Consider the following 14,630-nt stretch of genomic DNA (forward strand, 5'->3'; position numbering starts at 1 on the left):
CTAGCATACAAAACCCTCTTATGGTGTTTGTGATTAAGTACTAGGCAATAAATAGCATATATAAGTTATGATTTCATAAATGCTAAGTTGAAATGGCTTTATTAAGGTAATAAAAACTCTTGGAATTTAATGAGAACAATAGTTATTCATTATCATATAGTTAACTTCTACCTAAATCTTTCATCTTAGTATTTTTGAAGAACCATTAAAAGCCTCATTGTATTAAAAGGTACTAACCTAAGTAAGAAACACAGCTACTAGTTACGTGTAGTGTCTGTGTTTGGGTCCATGAAATTGAGGACCTGAATAAAAGGGTGTGTGTGTGTGTGTGTGTGTGTGTGTGTGTGTGTGTGTGTGTGTGTGTGTGTGTGTGTAATAAAAAGGTTCTTGACTTAAGACACTACTGATTATGGTTCATGTATTCTGTGATCTCACTACTCTGGGTTGGCTTCAAGATCACAAAATCACTATTGGTTCCCTGGACACCCCAACTTTACCCAACCAACAGATAGAAGAAATAACTGGTTTCTCTGTAAATGTTTGTGTTTTAAGAAGGAACCTATTTTAGAGAAGCTTCTGAGAATCTTTATGTCAAGTCCCTTTGGCTAGAAGAGATCACCTTGCTCTTCTAAACAGTTGGAGTGTTTGCTGACTTGACCCAGGGATCTCCTGCATTTGAGAGTTTTTAGAAAACACACCTCTGATTCCTTGTCACCTCCACCTTGAGTAGGAGGACAGCCGGCCAGCACTGTGCACCACCAACAAGTCCCTGAAGACTAGTGCAGGGCACTCCTGTGTGTAAAAGCCAGTCTTTGACCATCTTCCCTAGATAGATAGTAGACATTCTAAAGATGGGAATTGTGTTTTGTTTATCTTTTAGCTTGTAGCTTACAGCTCAGTGCATAGTAAAAAACATGCTTTCCAAGTGCTGTCCAGCTAGCGTTCCCTTGAATTATATCTTGTACTGTTCTGCCAGTACAAGAGCAGTTTGTGGGCATGTGTAGACATGCTCAGGATGTTTGTGAGAAGAATGACAAGATTAAACCAGGACATTAGTAGATAATGAAGCATGTGTAAAAAAATACAAGTCAAAGAAAAATGCATTTAATCTATCAAAAACCATGAGAAGTGGTCTGTAAGACTTGTCCTGTGGATCGAATCTGAGCTGACTCATAGTTCTCACTACTTCCTTCCAAACGCTCAGATCACACATCTAATCATCAAGAAGTTTTCCAGGAACGAATGAATGTTAAGAACACACAAGTAGGTCTGTCCTTCTCCTCATTAAGAATAAGTCCCCGCCCCTAGCATTTTACTCAGTGGCCATGATTCCTGAGAGACTGCCTAAGGGCCTGTGTGGTTTCCGGCAATGCTTTCGAGCCTGCCTGAATATGATTTATTTAAAATAAACAGCAGCTCCCCTACTATCTGCCTTACTTATTCTAGACATCAACCCTCTTTTGGCTTCTGAAAGATTACTTTAGGGTAGAAAAATAGTCAGTAGATTTGCCTTTTCCGTCACTTAAAGCCATAGTCTCAGAACACCAGGTTGGTCTCTTGGTTTGCTTTTTCCTTTAAAAATCTCAGCTCATTACTTTCCTAGCAATATTCTTGCAGGCTCAATTTGCATATTTCCAAGACTTGTAGTCTTAGAAGTATCAAAAGAGGCTAGGAAAACGACATGTGCCCTAGAACTGCCACCTACACCCTGGGTAATAATAAGGATGTCTACCATCTAGAAAGAACTCAGTTTATAGGTACTAAAAGAATGGAAGGTTCTAGGCAAGAGGAATGGCATCTTCATCCACCATAAATGGAAGACTTCTTTGTAGGGGGTATTCAAAATTGAGATATCTTTTAAAAGACAAAGGCACTTCATAAACAGTGAATGTATGCATACAGTGTATACGTGGGTACATGTGTGCACACACCCACAAATGAGGGTGCATAGGTGGGTAAAGTAGATGTGCCCACAGACCTCTTCCCACTCCCATAGGCTGCATGTGCCTGCTGCGGAAGATCTCACGAGGTTAAAGAATTGTCAGAAGGTAGGAATGGCACCATGCTCTGCCAAGGAGAAGCTCCCTGGTGCGTCCCAACAGAGTAACAAAGACTCCGGGAACCTGTGCTGCACTTGACACCTGGTTCTGTCAGTATATGCAAAATTAAGTCAGCTCTCAGGAACTTTCAGCTAAAGCCTTCAAACTAATTAATTTTAAACAGCAAAGCATTATTAAAATCAAAGGCAGCGGCCTCCCCCAAACAACTGACTTCAGCAGTCCCTAGCCTGGACCAAGGCAAGCTCACCAAGGAGGTCACATGGCAAATCAGATTGTTGCTTAATGTGCAAGTTCAGGACAAAGGGGTGATTTCCATTAAGGTAGCCTAGCCTCATGAATGTCTCTTTGATTAATTCATATTCCCAGTGCGGTTCACTGAGTACTGCCCGTGTGGGAGGGACAATTTGTGTCTTAATTATGACACAACTATTTCACTTAAATCTTAAAGCACTCACATTTTATTATAAAAATGGGATTCTTACCCTAATTTACAAGTAAGGAAACTTAGGTTTAGATAACCTCGTCATTGTTCCCACTTTCCTATTTTCCATCTTTCATGTTCTATCAAGGTGACTCATGTTGGTCTTTAAAAAAAAATAAAGTTTTTTCACAATAGACAAAATATTACTGGCAAACACTCACTCACATCCCTCATGTGATATTAACTACTGGTTTCCTATGTCTTCTGTTCAGACAGCAGGATCCAAAGGAAACACTTTGGTTGTAATTAGAGTTCATGGCCTTGCTATGTTACTTAACACTTTCGACAGTGTTATTTCCCATACATGTTTTAGACTCAGAGATTAAGAACTCTATGAGGAGATAATTTGGGTCCAGAAAAGTGGAGGTGCTACTGTCAGTTTTGGTTCCAGTGCTTGGGAAACTGTAAAGTGCTCCACAGGTGTGTGCCCTTTCAGACCCTGCAGCTGCTTGGAGTGGACCACACACGGTCCCACCCTATGACGCTTCGTCAGTGTTAGCCTCCAAACAGTTCCTTGTTTTTCAGATAATTGCCTTGGTTACCTTGCTTCAGTTCAAAGAGTACCTAATGCTGGGTAGTACAGAGAAAGCAGATTTCTTTAATTCATGGTTTCAGAAGCTGAACAGGCAAGATCAGGCCACATCATCTCAGCCTGCAGTGAGAACTCACTCCTTGGGACATGAAAGGAAAATGGCCATGTAAGGTGGGGTCATGTATGCAGAGCTGCTTTATTATAGCAGCCTGTTGTCTTGAGAACTTACTCAGTCCAGAAGACCAGCATTAAGTCCTCCTGAGGACAGCGCCCCTATCGCCTAGGTCTTTCATAAGGCTCTTATTCTTGAAGATCCCACCATTTTTACACCACTATCTCTCAGTGCAAGAACCTTTAGTAGACGTGCTCAGACCACATCCAGACCGTAACAGCCACTGAGTTCTGAGTGAGTGCTTTGACCTAACTGTTTAGTAAGCAGAACTGCTAGGTGTTTCTCTTGGTCAAGAGGTCTTGTGAAAAAAAATGACTGCCACAGTAATGGTAACATGAATTTTAACAGCTTCAGGAACCAAGTGGTTTTTATCATACTTTTCTAAATAGACTAGGTTTCCCCTGATTTTCATGTAAACACTTTGAGCCTGGAAGTCCACAATGATGTTGACCTTCTCCCCAAAGCTATGTTTATGTCCCTGGGCCTGTGCATTTTTCAGAGTTCTCACTTTTTGTTTTGTTTTGCTTTACATTACTGGTGGGTATTTGTCATGCCAGTGGAGACTGCACTTTGTGCTTCCTGTGTCCAGTGACAGGCGCCTTGCCATTGAGAAGTAAGGCTGATGCTTGCAGGCCGGCACCTGTGTCATCCTATACAGTAGATTTGCTGTGTGGCTTCAAGTCTACCTTGATCTATTTTGACTGTAGCTATTATAATTTTTGTTGCTATATACTGTAGTTACCCATTTGCAGCTATATTTTCACAGGCAGAGCTGCTTCCAGACTTATCCTTCTCTGTCATAGAATTCTCAAATGGAGCTGATTTCTACAACTAAATGTTTTATAACCTATGCAGACCAAGCCACAAAGTACTGACTGATCTCAAACAGATACATTAGTTACAATGAACTTTTGACAGCTGTAACTCAAAGAGTCTTTCTGGCCTGTTTATTTACCAGGAGGATATCGCTGGCTACCCCTCGACAGTTGTATAAGTCTTCCAACATGACTCAGCGCTGGCAAAGAAGGGAAATCTCCAACTTTGAGTATTTGATGTTTCTCAACACTATAGCAGGTAAGGTTACCTCGTGTTTTAGACCATCTGAGATGTAGGCCGTGTGACCTCATGGGATGCCTTGTTTCACTGAATCTCAGATGCAGCAGTAGGGTAAATATGACTGCATTTATAATGGGCTCTCATCAGGGGCAGTACGGCTGATACCAAGGTTTTAGATGCTTCCTCTTGCTCTCCCTCTGCCACTTTCTTTGCTAGCAGCATCGTCCAAAGGTTCTTTAGAGTCAGCACACTAGTGCTAGAGTGTCTAAAAATTATAGTGGGGAAATATGATGTCACTCCTTGACCGTTCTCAGCAGAAGCAGCCATACAGGAGAATAACAGACTCCTACCTAGCATGGATGCTGCCTAGATTAGGCCATGATTGCCTTATAGCATATTTTTTCTTAAAATAAAAAGGAGTAAAAACCCCGATTATGTTTAACTGATGATCACAATAACTATGCTTGTCAATTAAGAGAACACAGCAGCATGTTTTCTTTGTCCTGATTAGAGGGTGTAGGCGGCTCAGTGGATGCCTGTGAGACCTGCTTCCTCCCTCTTTCTTTTCGTATACGTTGAGCTCCAAGAGCCCAGAGTCATTCTGAATTACAGAGAGTTCACTTATCTGCACCAGACTGTGCAGACCCTGTGTTGGCAGGTGAGGAGTCTGAGCAGTGCCTCGATGCTGAAGTCATTACCTGTGGTCACTGTTGGTGGTGACTGCTCACAGCAGATGCAGAGTAGTGCTTCTAAAAGTGACTACATCCCTGGTCTCCTTTTTTCTTTTCAATTTTTAAAAACTTTTACATATACATTTATATTATTACTCATATATACAATAAACTACATACAGCAAGAAGGACCACAAAAACAATTAGGAATTATATAAATGTTACATTCATCCCTGTTCTCCTTTTAAATCTAGACATAAGTATGCATGTGGATACTACAGGCACTGGAACATAGTTGGTCAACAAAAAGAAATAAAGTTAATTTAAAAAGGTTTTTTCATTTTAGTCATAACTGCATATGTTAATATATGTATTCCCATATAGAAACTTATATCTTAAAGAAACCTGTTTACTCCATAAAAAGTAGATTAACTGTATTAACTGTATTAAGTAACTCTATTAAGTTAGTGTATCATTTGCACACAAGATGACTGAAAGGGAGATAGCTTAAATTTCCTTGGCAAAAAGCCCTCAGCACTATGACAGTTAGTTCCCAAAAACCTACACATAGCAAAGCCTGAGGTTGCCACAGGTCCCATGAGTGCTTGCCACATCCCTTAAACCAACTACACTAACCTCTCACATGATATGAGTGCCATGTGAGCACATGCCACCCGTATCATCATGCAAGAACAGGACAGGACACGACAAGCATGTTATAGGTTCTGGACAGGCATGTTTTAAAAGGTACTTTTGGTCCTGTTTGAACTGTGGGCACCCATCTCAGAGTTGCAGGGAGCCAGTGCTTCTTAGATAAACACATGACTTCACAGCAAAAGCGTAAACTCTCACCAAAGAGAAGAGAGCTAGCGTTCCATGATTGGTCATCTCTGTGTCCCCAGCAGAAGAGGGCCAGCACCCCAGACAGACCACGTGTGTGTCTCCAGACAGAAGCTGGGCTTGGAGGGGTCCCCTCTTTCACTGCTTAATCCTTCAGAAGAAATTTCTATGCTGCTGCCTTTAATGTTTGTTGCTTTTAATATTCTGTTGTACATCTGACCATAGAGATAGTTTCCCATGTGTTTCCTGATCTAGAATGCAGGTGTCCTTTTATTAGTTCCCCTAGAGAGAGAGTTAAAAAAAAATTTAGCAGCCTCCTAAGCTGTATTTCTCTATATGGTTTTATTTTACGTGTATAGTGTGATGTCTGTTCAGGTGTGGGCACATGGTGTCCAGGTGTGCAACTCTCTGCCTTACTGGTGTGAGACAGGACTCTTGCTTAAACTGAAGCAAGGCTGGCAGCCAGTGAGCCTCTCTTGCGCCCCAACTTTCACGTAGGTTCTGGAGCTGTGAGCTCAGGTCCTCGTGCCTGAACAGCAAGAGCTCCTACTTACTAAGCTACAGCCCTGGCCCTTTTTAAACTAAAAAATAAATCAATTTTAATCACTCTTACGTGACATAAAAGTGTTTACTCGGAGTAGTTTTATATTCCTTTTTATTTTTGTAAGTATAATTTACCACCTATATTCCAGATTATTAGCTCTTTGCTTTTGAAATTCATCTTTCTGTCTATTAAGAAGAATTTGTAATTACTAAATTTTTGTCTACATATTATATTCAGGTCCATAATTATTTGCCTGATGTCTGGAGGATAATATTGTTTTTTATGTTTGTCTGCAATATTCTTCTATATTCTGTATTAAGACTTTCTTCTTTGTTGTGGGCACAGACAAGGCCTGGAGTGCAATTCCACCTGGAGCAGGAGGGAAAAGGCACAGATTTATTGTCTCTTATTAGATGGCCTTACATTTTTTCCTTGACTGGGCTGGCTGTTTAGAGCTGTTTGATATAAAGCTGAAGAGGCGGGTGACGTGTCTTACCTCCAGCTCAGTTTCTAGACCAGCAGGTGTTCACATGGTGGTTCTCCTATTGTAGGATAGTGTGCCACACCCTGGGCATAGAATAGTCTCAGGCTTACAGTTTACAGGGCTAGCTTCTGTCCTTGCTGCTGCCCATAGGGAGTGAGTCTCAGTGTGTTGCAGTGCTGTGGTATAGTGATCCCAGCCACCACACTGGGCCTGTTGCTCCCTGAGAATCACTTTGTTTTACTAAGTCGGGATGTTTCATCTGAATCTGGATTGAGATTTGTTGTCCCTTCTGCAAGTTACACTTAAAGCCAAGTGTGTGGCACACCCTTGTAATTCCAGTACGTGGGTGGCTGAGGCAGGAGGATGGTGAATTTGTATGCATCCTGGATTATATAGTAAATTCTAGGTCAATGTGGTATACATAGTCAACTTCTATTCTAGAAAAAAAAAATGAACAAAGGGGAAGTGTAAGGGAATGTGACAAGCTGCGCATGAACAGCGTGGAGACCAGGGTGCCTGCTTTTGTTGCACTTCATAGCCAGGGTTTGCAACCAGAGACAAGGGGAAAGGGTGGAACTTGGACGAGAGCAGTAGGAGTGGAGTGGCCAATAGAGAGGAAAGAGACTGGGTGCCTGCCATGAAACAAAAGCCGTCCTAGCTCCCTGCCCTCTTCTCAGAGTGAGGCCCCAGCCATCGGCATCTGCAGCACCTGTGGGCTGCTCCAAAGGCAGATGTTTCCATTCTTCTGCAGTCCTACAGGGTGAGAACTGCACTGGACACAGCAGCCTGCTCTTCCACAGCCTCAAGGCGGGTCTCATGCAGCACCTTTGCTCTAGCTATCTGAAAACCAATCTCCGTAATAAGCTTCGCATACAAAGACACCTCTCTGTGTGTGCCCATACACAAATGCAGGTATGTGCAGGTGTTCATGTGGCGAGTGCACATGCCTGTGGAGGCTGGAAGTCGACTTCTGGTGTCTTTCATGGCTCCCATGCCTTCCTCACCTCTCTACCAATGTGATTACAGGTGCACAGCCCACACCCAGCTGTGTCTTAAGTATTGAGTGCTTTACCAAATGTGGATTTGCTGCAGCCCCGGAAGCATTTAGAGTGCTGGGGCAAAAGGATTTAATGTTTAGGCCAGCCTGGGCTGCAGATCAAAACCCATCTTTAAAAAAAAAAAAAAAAAAAAGGATAGAGCTCACAGACAAAAGCAAGCCATTTACAGCTGTTGAATAACGAAAGAGTAGAGAAAGATACAGGCTACTCAAGATCTAAATGAACTCTGCAAGGATTTTGACAAATGTCTGTGATGATTCAGGCAAAATGAATGATTCGAAGTAGAGTGACAGTGGAAGAGGTTTATCAATGTAACTGTCCCCAGAACTGGCGCTCTGGGCAGGGGTCTTAAATGTACTTGGCCATTGTGCTTTGTGAATCTGTGTGTGTGATCCACTGTATGACCTCACTGGGGTTGTAGACATGGGGTTCCTGCAGCCAGAACTAAGCCAAGGAACAGAACCAGTGTCTAATTTGGAATGGTCCTTTGAAGCGTGATACTTTGGACAAAAGTAGATCATTGTAGCTTCATAAGCTTCAGATTTCTTTCAACATTTTAGATACAATGTTACACATTAGGGTTTATCTTCTGTGCTTCCCTGAATTTCACAACCCATCACATGGCCCATTCTCTCTAGTGGCCACGTCTGTTTGACTTGCGGGGTTTTCTTTTCTCATTTCTAGATGCTTGAGAACAGTGAGAGTAGAAATCTGTGGCAGCTGCATTATAGAGCCATGCATGGCATCTGGACATAGTGGACTTTTCAGCCCTCAGATGATTTGTTCTGTGTGCACATAGAGATACACTCAGTTGCCAACTATTCAGAAACATAGTTTTCAAAGAAATTACCTGAAGCCCAATTATGTGTTAAGTCTTTATCCTACTTATAAACTTAACAAATATTCACTAAGGATGGAGGTGTTAATTAAGAATGAAATAGGGCCTAAGCCTAGCTGTGTCATAGCTGACATCTTGGTGATGTCTGCTCTCATCCTGCATACTATGTCATTGGGGACCTGCAACACACTCAGGCTCTGGCAGTACCTTTCCTGCCTCGCTAGGTGTTATTGGCACAGCGTCTCTGTTTATCCCAGGCTGACCTGACCCTCCTGCCACATCCTCTCAGTGCCAGGATTACAAGCATGGGTCTCCATGCCCAACTTCATTTAATTAATTGTTTCTTGAAGTCTTGCTTAGCTTTCAAAATGAAATGAGAGTCCAGCTTAGAACTATGGCATAATATATCTTAATTCTTATTTCAATATTTGAGATATTTTTCAAAACTATTAAATTATAGTAGATTATGTGAAATATTTTTAATGATGCTGGGAGCTCAACTAGAAATACAGTTTGGCCTCTGGCTCCCAGAGTTGAGCTGATTTCATTCTGAGAGACACAGCCTAAGCCTGAACTTACGCATCCTGAGCTAAGGCTAGGAAAGGATGTTGAGAGCTGGCCTTCTTGCATTAAAACAAACAAACAGCAACAACCAAACAGCAGAGTGACTGCGAACACAGCTCTGTGTAAATGATCCCACTAGACTTGAGGGGCTTCTTTTCAGGCTTTGAGTTGTTTTTCATGTGATCAGCTAATGAATTCTGCACAACTTTCCCGGCCCCGGCCCTGTTCTCCTGCTTAGCACTTTCCAGGTTCTTACTTTGTGATGAACAAGCTCTCCCTGGTTAATTATGTATATATTTAGCTACTGCATGTGTTGGGCTTATTATTGTCATCTAATTAGATGTTACTTGAACTGCTTGCTTCTAGAAAAATCATTAAAAATTCTTTCCTAATGACCTAGAGATGACAAAATGTCTGTAAAGTGTGAAGACGCCAACGACACAGGAACAGCATTCTTAGAGCATGCTAATCCAGGTGCCGCCACCATCTCATTAAACGATATTTTGCTGTCATTAACATTTTCACCAAGGAATTGCAGTTATAATTTCCTTGTCAGCTGTCTCTAGATCACTTTACCTTCAAAACTAAAGTGCCATATGAAAACATTAAATTGGATGGTTTAATTAAAAAGGTTGGTTTTTTTTTTTTAATGAAGAAACATATCCAGTGTTTCTGAGATCTCATTTACTGTGCTTCACTTTTATTGTTTGAGTAGATTAGTGTCATGGGCTTCCAGTATTAATATGCATCTTCTGAGAGATATGCTCAGAAGCGTAGTTAGCAGAATGTGTAACGTGGTGGGCTCTCACAGCCAGCAGAGAAGGCAAGAGCCTAGCAGGACAGCACAGCTGTGTTTGGTACATGGGGTACTTACCAAAAAAAAAAAAAAAAGTAGAAACAGCCAACATGTAAATTCCAGGTGACCAGAGGTGAACAGATAGTACGTACTTTTGAAATATTTCTCTTTGGGGGACTTAACACACTTATTTTTCTCTCACAACATAAAGATGTCCAGTAAAATAAAGGACACTAATTCAGTGAAACTTTGGGGTACGAGTCCCCAAAGTACTGCTTCCATCATCCTTGTTCTTCTCTGTGACCTTTGCCACAGAGTTCAAGTAAAAATATATTGACCATGTTCTAAGATGGAAGTAGAAAATTTTACCAAAGATGGGTTAATGCCATTGCATTTTTTAAAAAATTCATTGCATTTGTTCAATTGAAACAGTGTTGTGATGCTATAGTAATGGAAAAATTGCTAAATTTTTCTTACCACTTTTTTTAGAAGCCTCCAGGGATTATTAAAAATGGCTTACAACAAACTCAAGATTAGGGAGACTGTTCTGAGCCGTGACTTTTAGCATCATTTGTTTTGTGTGTGTGTGTTCTTAAAATAATGCTTGCTTTATTGTAGAATATTTCTGAAAGTAGCATATCTTCCCCTTTATTGTAAATACATCTATTTTAAAAGGATAAATTCCTCAACATGTGCCCTCTTTCTTGTACTATCTTCACCTAAATCCTGAGTTAATGCATATTGGATTTTTATTTATTTTGACAAACTTTCCTTTGCTACAAGTGATAAATAGCAACAAAAAAATTAATAACAGGGACTGAAGAGGCAGCTCAGCAGTTATGAGCACTGATTGCTCTTCCTGAGGACCTAGGTTGGATTCCCAGCACCCACATGGCAGTTTACAATAATCTATAATTCCATTTGCAGAAGAATGGATGTCTTTTCTGGCCTCTATGGGCACCAGGAACACGTATGTGGTGCCTGCCCAGTCAGTGCCCACTGGCTGTGTGCCTGTGAGACAGTCCCACCACACGTGGGAGAGATCATGGTGCATTCTGAACTTTAGAAGCTTGAAGCTTTTCCATACTACAGAGGCCCTGCCTTAACAGAACCTGTTCGTGTGCAGAAGGCTTAACAGACTCAGAGTCTGTACTTAATCCATGGCTAATCTTTCTGCCTGCAAACTGCTCCTCTGTTTCTGTGCTATTCTCTCCACAGTGCTGTGCTCTCGTCTGTGCTGCTGTGCTCACTCAGTCCCACACCAAGAATGCTCTTCAGCTCTCTCCTCACTTGGCTTGTGTTTGTTCATCTTTTAGAGTTTGACTCATCATATCTGTTTCTATCACATTTGTGTCCTTTCCATCAAGAGCACTTACTGGCCAGAGAGTCTCTGCCAAGACACAAAAGGTTTTAAAAAGTAAAATAACCAAGGAAGAGGGGCCCCTCTCTCCCCACCTAACCTGGGGGCTGTTAGTTGTAGTTTTTCTTGTTTACTTCATTTCTATCTTCTTCCCAACCTGATCTCAGCTTAAGACAGGGTCTCACTATGTAGCTCTGGCTTGCCTGAGAATCAAGAATCTTCTACCCTAGTCTCTTAGCTGACTGGAATTACAGACACTCCACTAGGACACCACTACTTTAAATATGGTAGCATCTTTTCACCCAGCTGGTTAGGGGAGCATGCTCCCAGGAAGCTCCCACATTCCTACCATGCTTTGGATCACACTGGAGATACTGAACCATTCTTCTAAAGCTAAGCAGACAAGCCCAGCAGTTCCACAGTCCTCCATCCAAGTGCAACAATACAGCACAGAAAGAAAAACATCAACTTAAAGGGAAAAGGGAGCGTGTGTGCCTCTGTCTCCTTACTCACCCTGCCCTCCTGGCACGTCCTTGCATTTGCAGATTCTTGCCATGTATTTTCAGAACCCAGTGCCTTATTCATTCCAGGCAAGCACTGGACCACCGAGCTTCATTCCCAGCCACTCCAGTGTCTTGATGCATGTTGAGTACAGCATCTGTTTACTGACAGTGCAGCTTCTACATCTGTCTTCCTTATGGCAGAATATTATCTGATCATAAGCTATAAACACACAGTTCTGTAGCCTGGCACCCTCCATGACACTTTTAAGATCCTTGGCTGACAGGGTCCTACTTCTAAGGTTGTATGTTATCTGTGTCACCATCAACAGAGGCATGTCTTAGTGGACATGTGTCAGAGTGTCAGAGTGACACCAATCACCTCTCTTCACATGCTGTAGTTAGAGCTAAGTCCCGTGACCAGAACTACTCATAAGAAAGGCTAATCCCAACGGAAGGGGACATGCATGATGACCATCCAGTGGTGTCACCTGTGTGAAGCTCTTGTTGAAATGGTTGAGGGAAAGCACTTTTGGACACGTGGTTGTCAGAGTACCTCTGATTAAACAGAGACTTAGACCAATAAGAGGTACAAGAAGGTACAGTGATTGCCTTACCTGTGATAAGCACAGAAACTACTTTTTATGCAGTTAGAGTTTAAATTAAACATTTTTACTCACTTCCTTTTCTTTACTAGGACGGACCTATAATGATCTGAACCAATATCCTGTGTTTCCGTGGGTGTTAACAAACTACGAATCAGAGGAATTGGACCTGACTCTTCCAGGAAACTTCAGGGATTTGTCAAAGGTAACAGTTAAATGGTCAGAAATCTCTGCTGCATGGGAGCAGCAGCAGAAAGGGTTTCAGTCAGAGCATATGTACTCAGTGAAAGTCTGTGAGAAAGCCCTTCTCTCTTCTGGGGAGCAGTCTCTAAGTCTTATCCACTCCTACCACAGGATTTATGCAACTACCAAGGACATTCTCAGCAGCATCAGAGGAAAAGCATGTCTGAGAAAGCAGGCTCGGGAGGAAGAGGCTTAGGGAGTTAGTCATGGGGAAAAATCCAGTTAGCACAAAGCATGACATCCACTCACTCGTGTGCTGTGTTCCTGAGGTGAAAAGGAATGCTGTCCTGACCGCAGTCACAGGTACCCAGTGTGAAGCGCTTAGAACCAAGAAGGGAGGAAGGAAGGTAAATTAGCAAGAGTCTGTTCAGGTGGAGAAGATGGGACCCTCACAAGGGGCTCATTCATGAGGATAAGGAATACAAAGCAGATTGGGAGTAAATTAACCTAATTTTCAAGAGAAACAGTAAAAGAGATGGTACACTGAAGTACAGCTAAGAAGTGGCCCCAAAGTAGCTCTGCAGCCTGAGCTCCCACTGACTACTGGGAATCATGCCCACAGGCATCAGTTTCTTAAACTGTGTGTGCTTGATTGTGCCTAACATGTCACTCAAGTCCCAGTTTGACACTTACAGTGTGGGGCATTAAACAAAGTTATTCAGTTTCTCTTTGCCTCACTTTCTTTTTTTTTTTTTCCCCAGTTCTTCATTAGAGATGACCAGTGGGTTTTATTCAGTTAAAGAGATACAAGATGTTATGATACTTTTTGTTCTACCCATAATCCTAATTATAAAAGTATAGATTACCACTTCTTAAAGGCTAGCTGTGGTTCCAGGTTCCTCACACATACTAAATAATTTAAAATAGGCACAGTTATTGCTGCATTTTATAGATGTCAAAACAGCATTAGCATAAGTGTCTAACTTATTCAAAGTATATTGCTAAGGTGCCTCACTTTCTTTATCTGAGTACTGAAACAGTGATAATCAGGTCAAGGTGATGAGCTCTGAAGAGCTGGTATATATGTGTGGTCTGACACAATTAGTGCTATGTGTATTGGTTAGGATTCTGGGTCATTGCCATAAGTCATACACTCTGAAATATCTTTCAGGTTAGTGATGATGCCAACAATATGCCCATATTGTAGAGGATCTACTGTACAGACACTTTACATGCTTGCCAGTATAGAGGGGGTACTCACTGGGCATTGCCAGTGTAGAGGGGTACTCACTGGGCATTGCCAGTGTAGAGGGGTACTCACTGGGCATTGTCAGTGTAGAGGGGTACTCACTGGACATTGCCAATGTAGAGGGGTACTCACTGGACATTGTCAGTGTAGAGGGGTACTCACTGGACATTGTCAGTGTAGAGGGGTACTCACTGGGCATTGCCAGTGTAGAAGGGTACTCACTGGGCATTGTCAGTGTAGAGGGGTACTCACTGGGCATTGTCAGTGTAGAGGGGTACTCACTGGACATTGCCAGTGTAGAGGGGTACTCACTGGACATTGTCAGTGTAGAGGGGTACTCACTGGGCATTGCCAGTGTAGAGGGGTACTCACTGGACATTGTCAGTGTAGAGGGGTACTCACGGGGCATTGTCAGTGTAGAGGGGTACTCACTGGACATTGTCAGTGTAGAGGGGTACTCACTGGGCATTGTCAGTGTAGAGGGGTACTCACTGGGCATTGTCAGTGTAGAGGGGTACTCACTGGGCATTGTCAGTGTAGAGGGGTACTCACTGGGCATTGTCAGTGTAGAGGGGTACTCACTGGGCATTGCCAGTGTAGAGGGGTACTCACTGGGCATTGTCAGTGTAGAGGGGTA

The 14,630-nt window shown here is 42.3% G+C and overlaps 1 protein-coding gene across 7 annotated transcripts in view; it reads left to right on the top strand.

Moving 5' to 3' along the window:
- The window catches only part of NBEA (neurobeachin), a 545,308-nt gene that overhangs the window by 451,669 nt on the left and 79,009 nt on the right, over nt 1-14,630 (top strand). For all 7 annotated transcript variants that reach the window (XM_084768707.1, XM_084768708.1, XM_084768709.1 and 4 more), the window contains 2 exons: nt 4,204-4,319; nt 12,654-12,766. In XM_084768707.1, coding sequence (XP_084624833.1) covers nt 4,204-4,319; nt 12,654-12,766 — 229 coding nt within the window. The remainder of the gene's footprint in view (nt 1-4,203; nt 4,320-12,653; nt 12,767-14,630) is intronic.

The sequence above is a fragment of the Acomys minous genome, assembly GCF_964271855.1.
Source record: "Acomys minous genome assembly, chromosome: 19".
NCBI lineage: Eukaryota > Metazoa > Chordata > Mammalia > Rodentia > Muridae > Acomys > Acomys minous.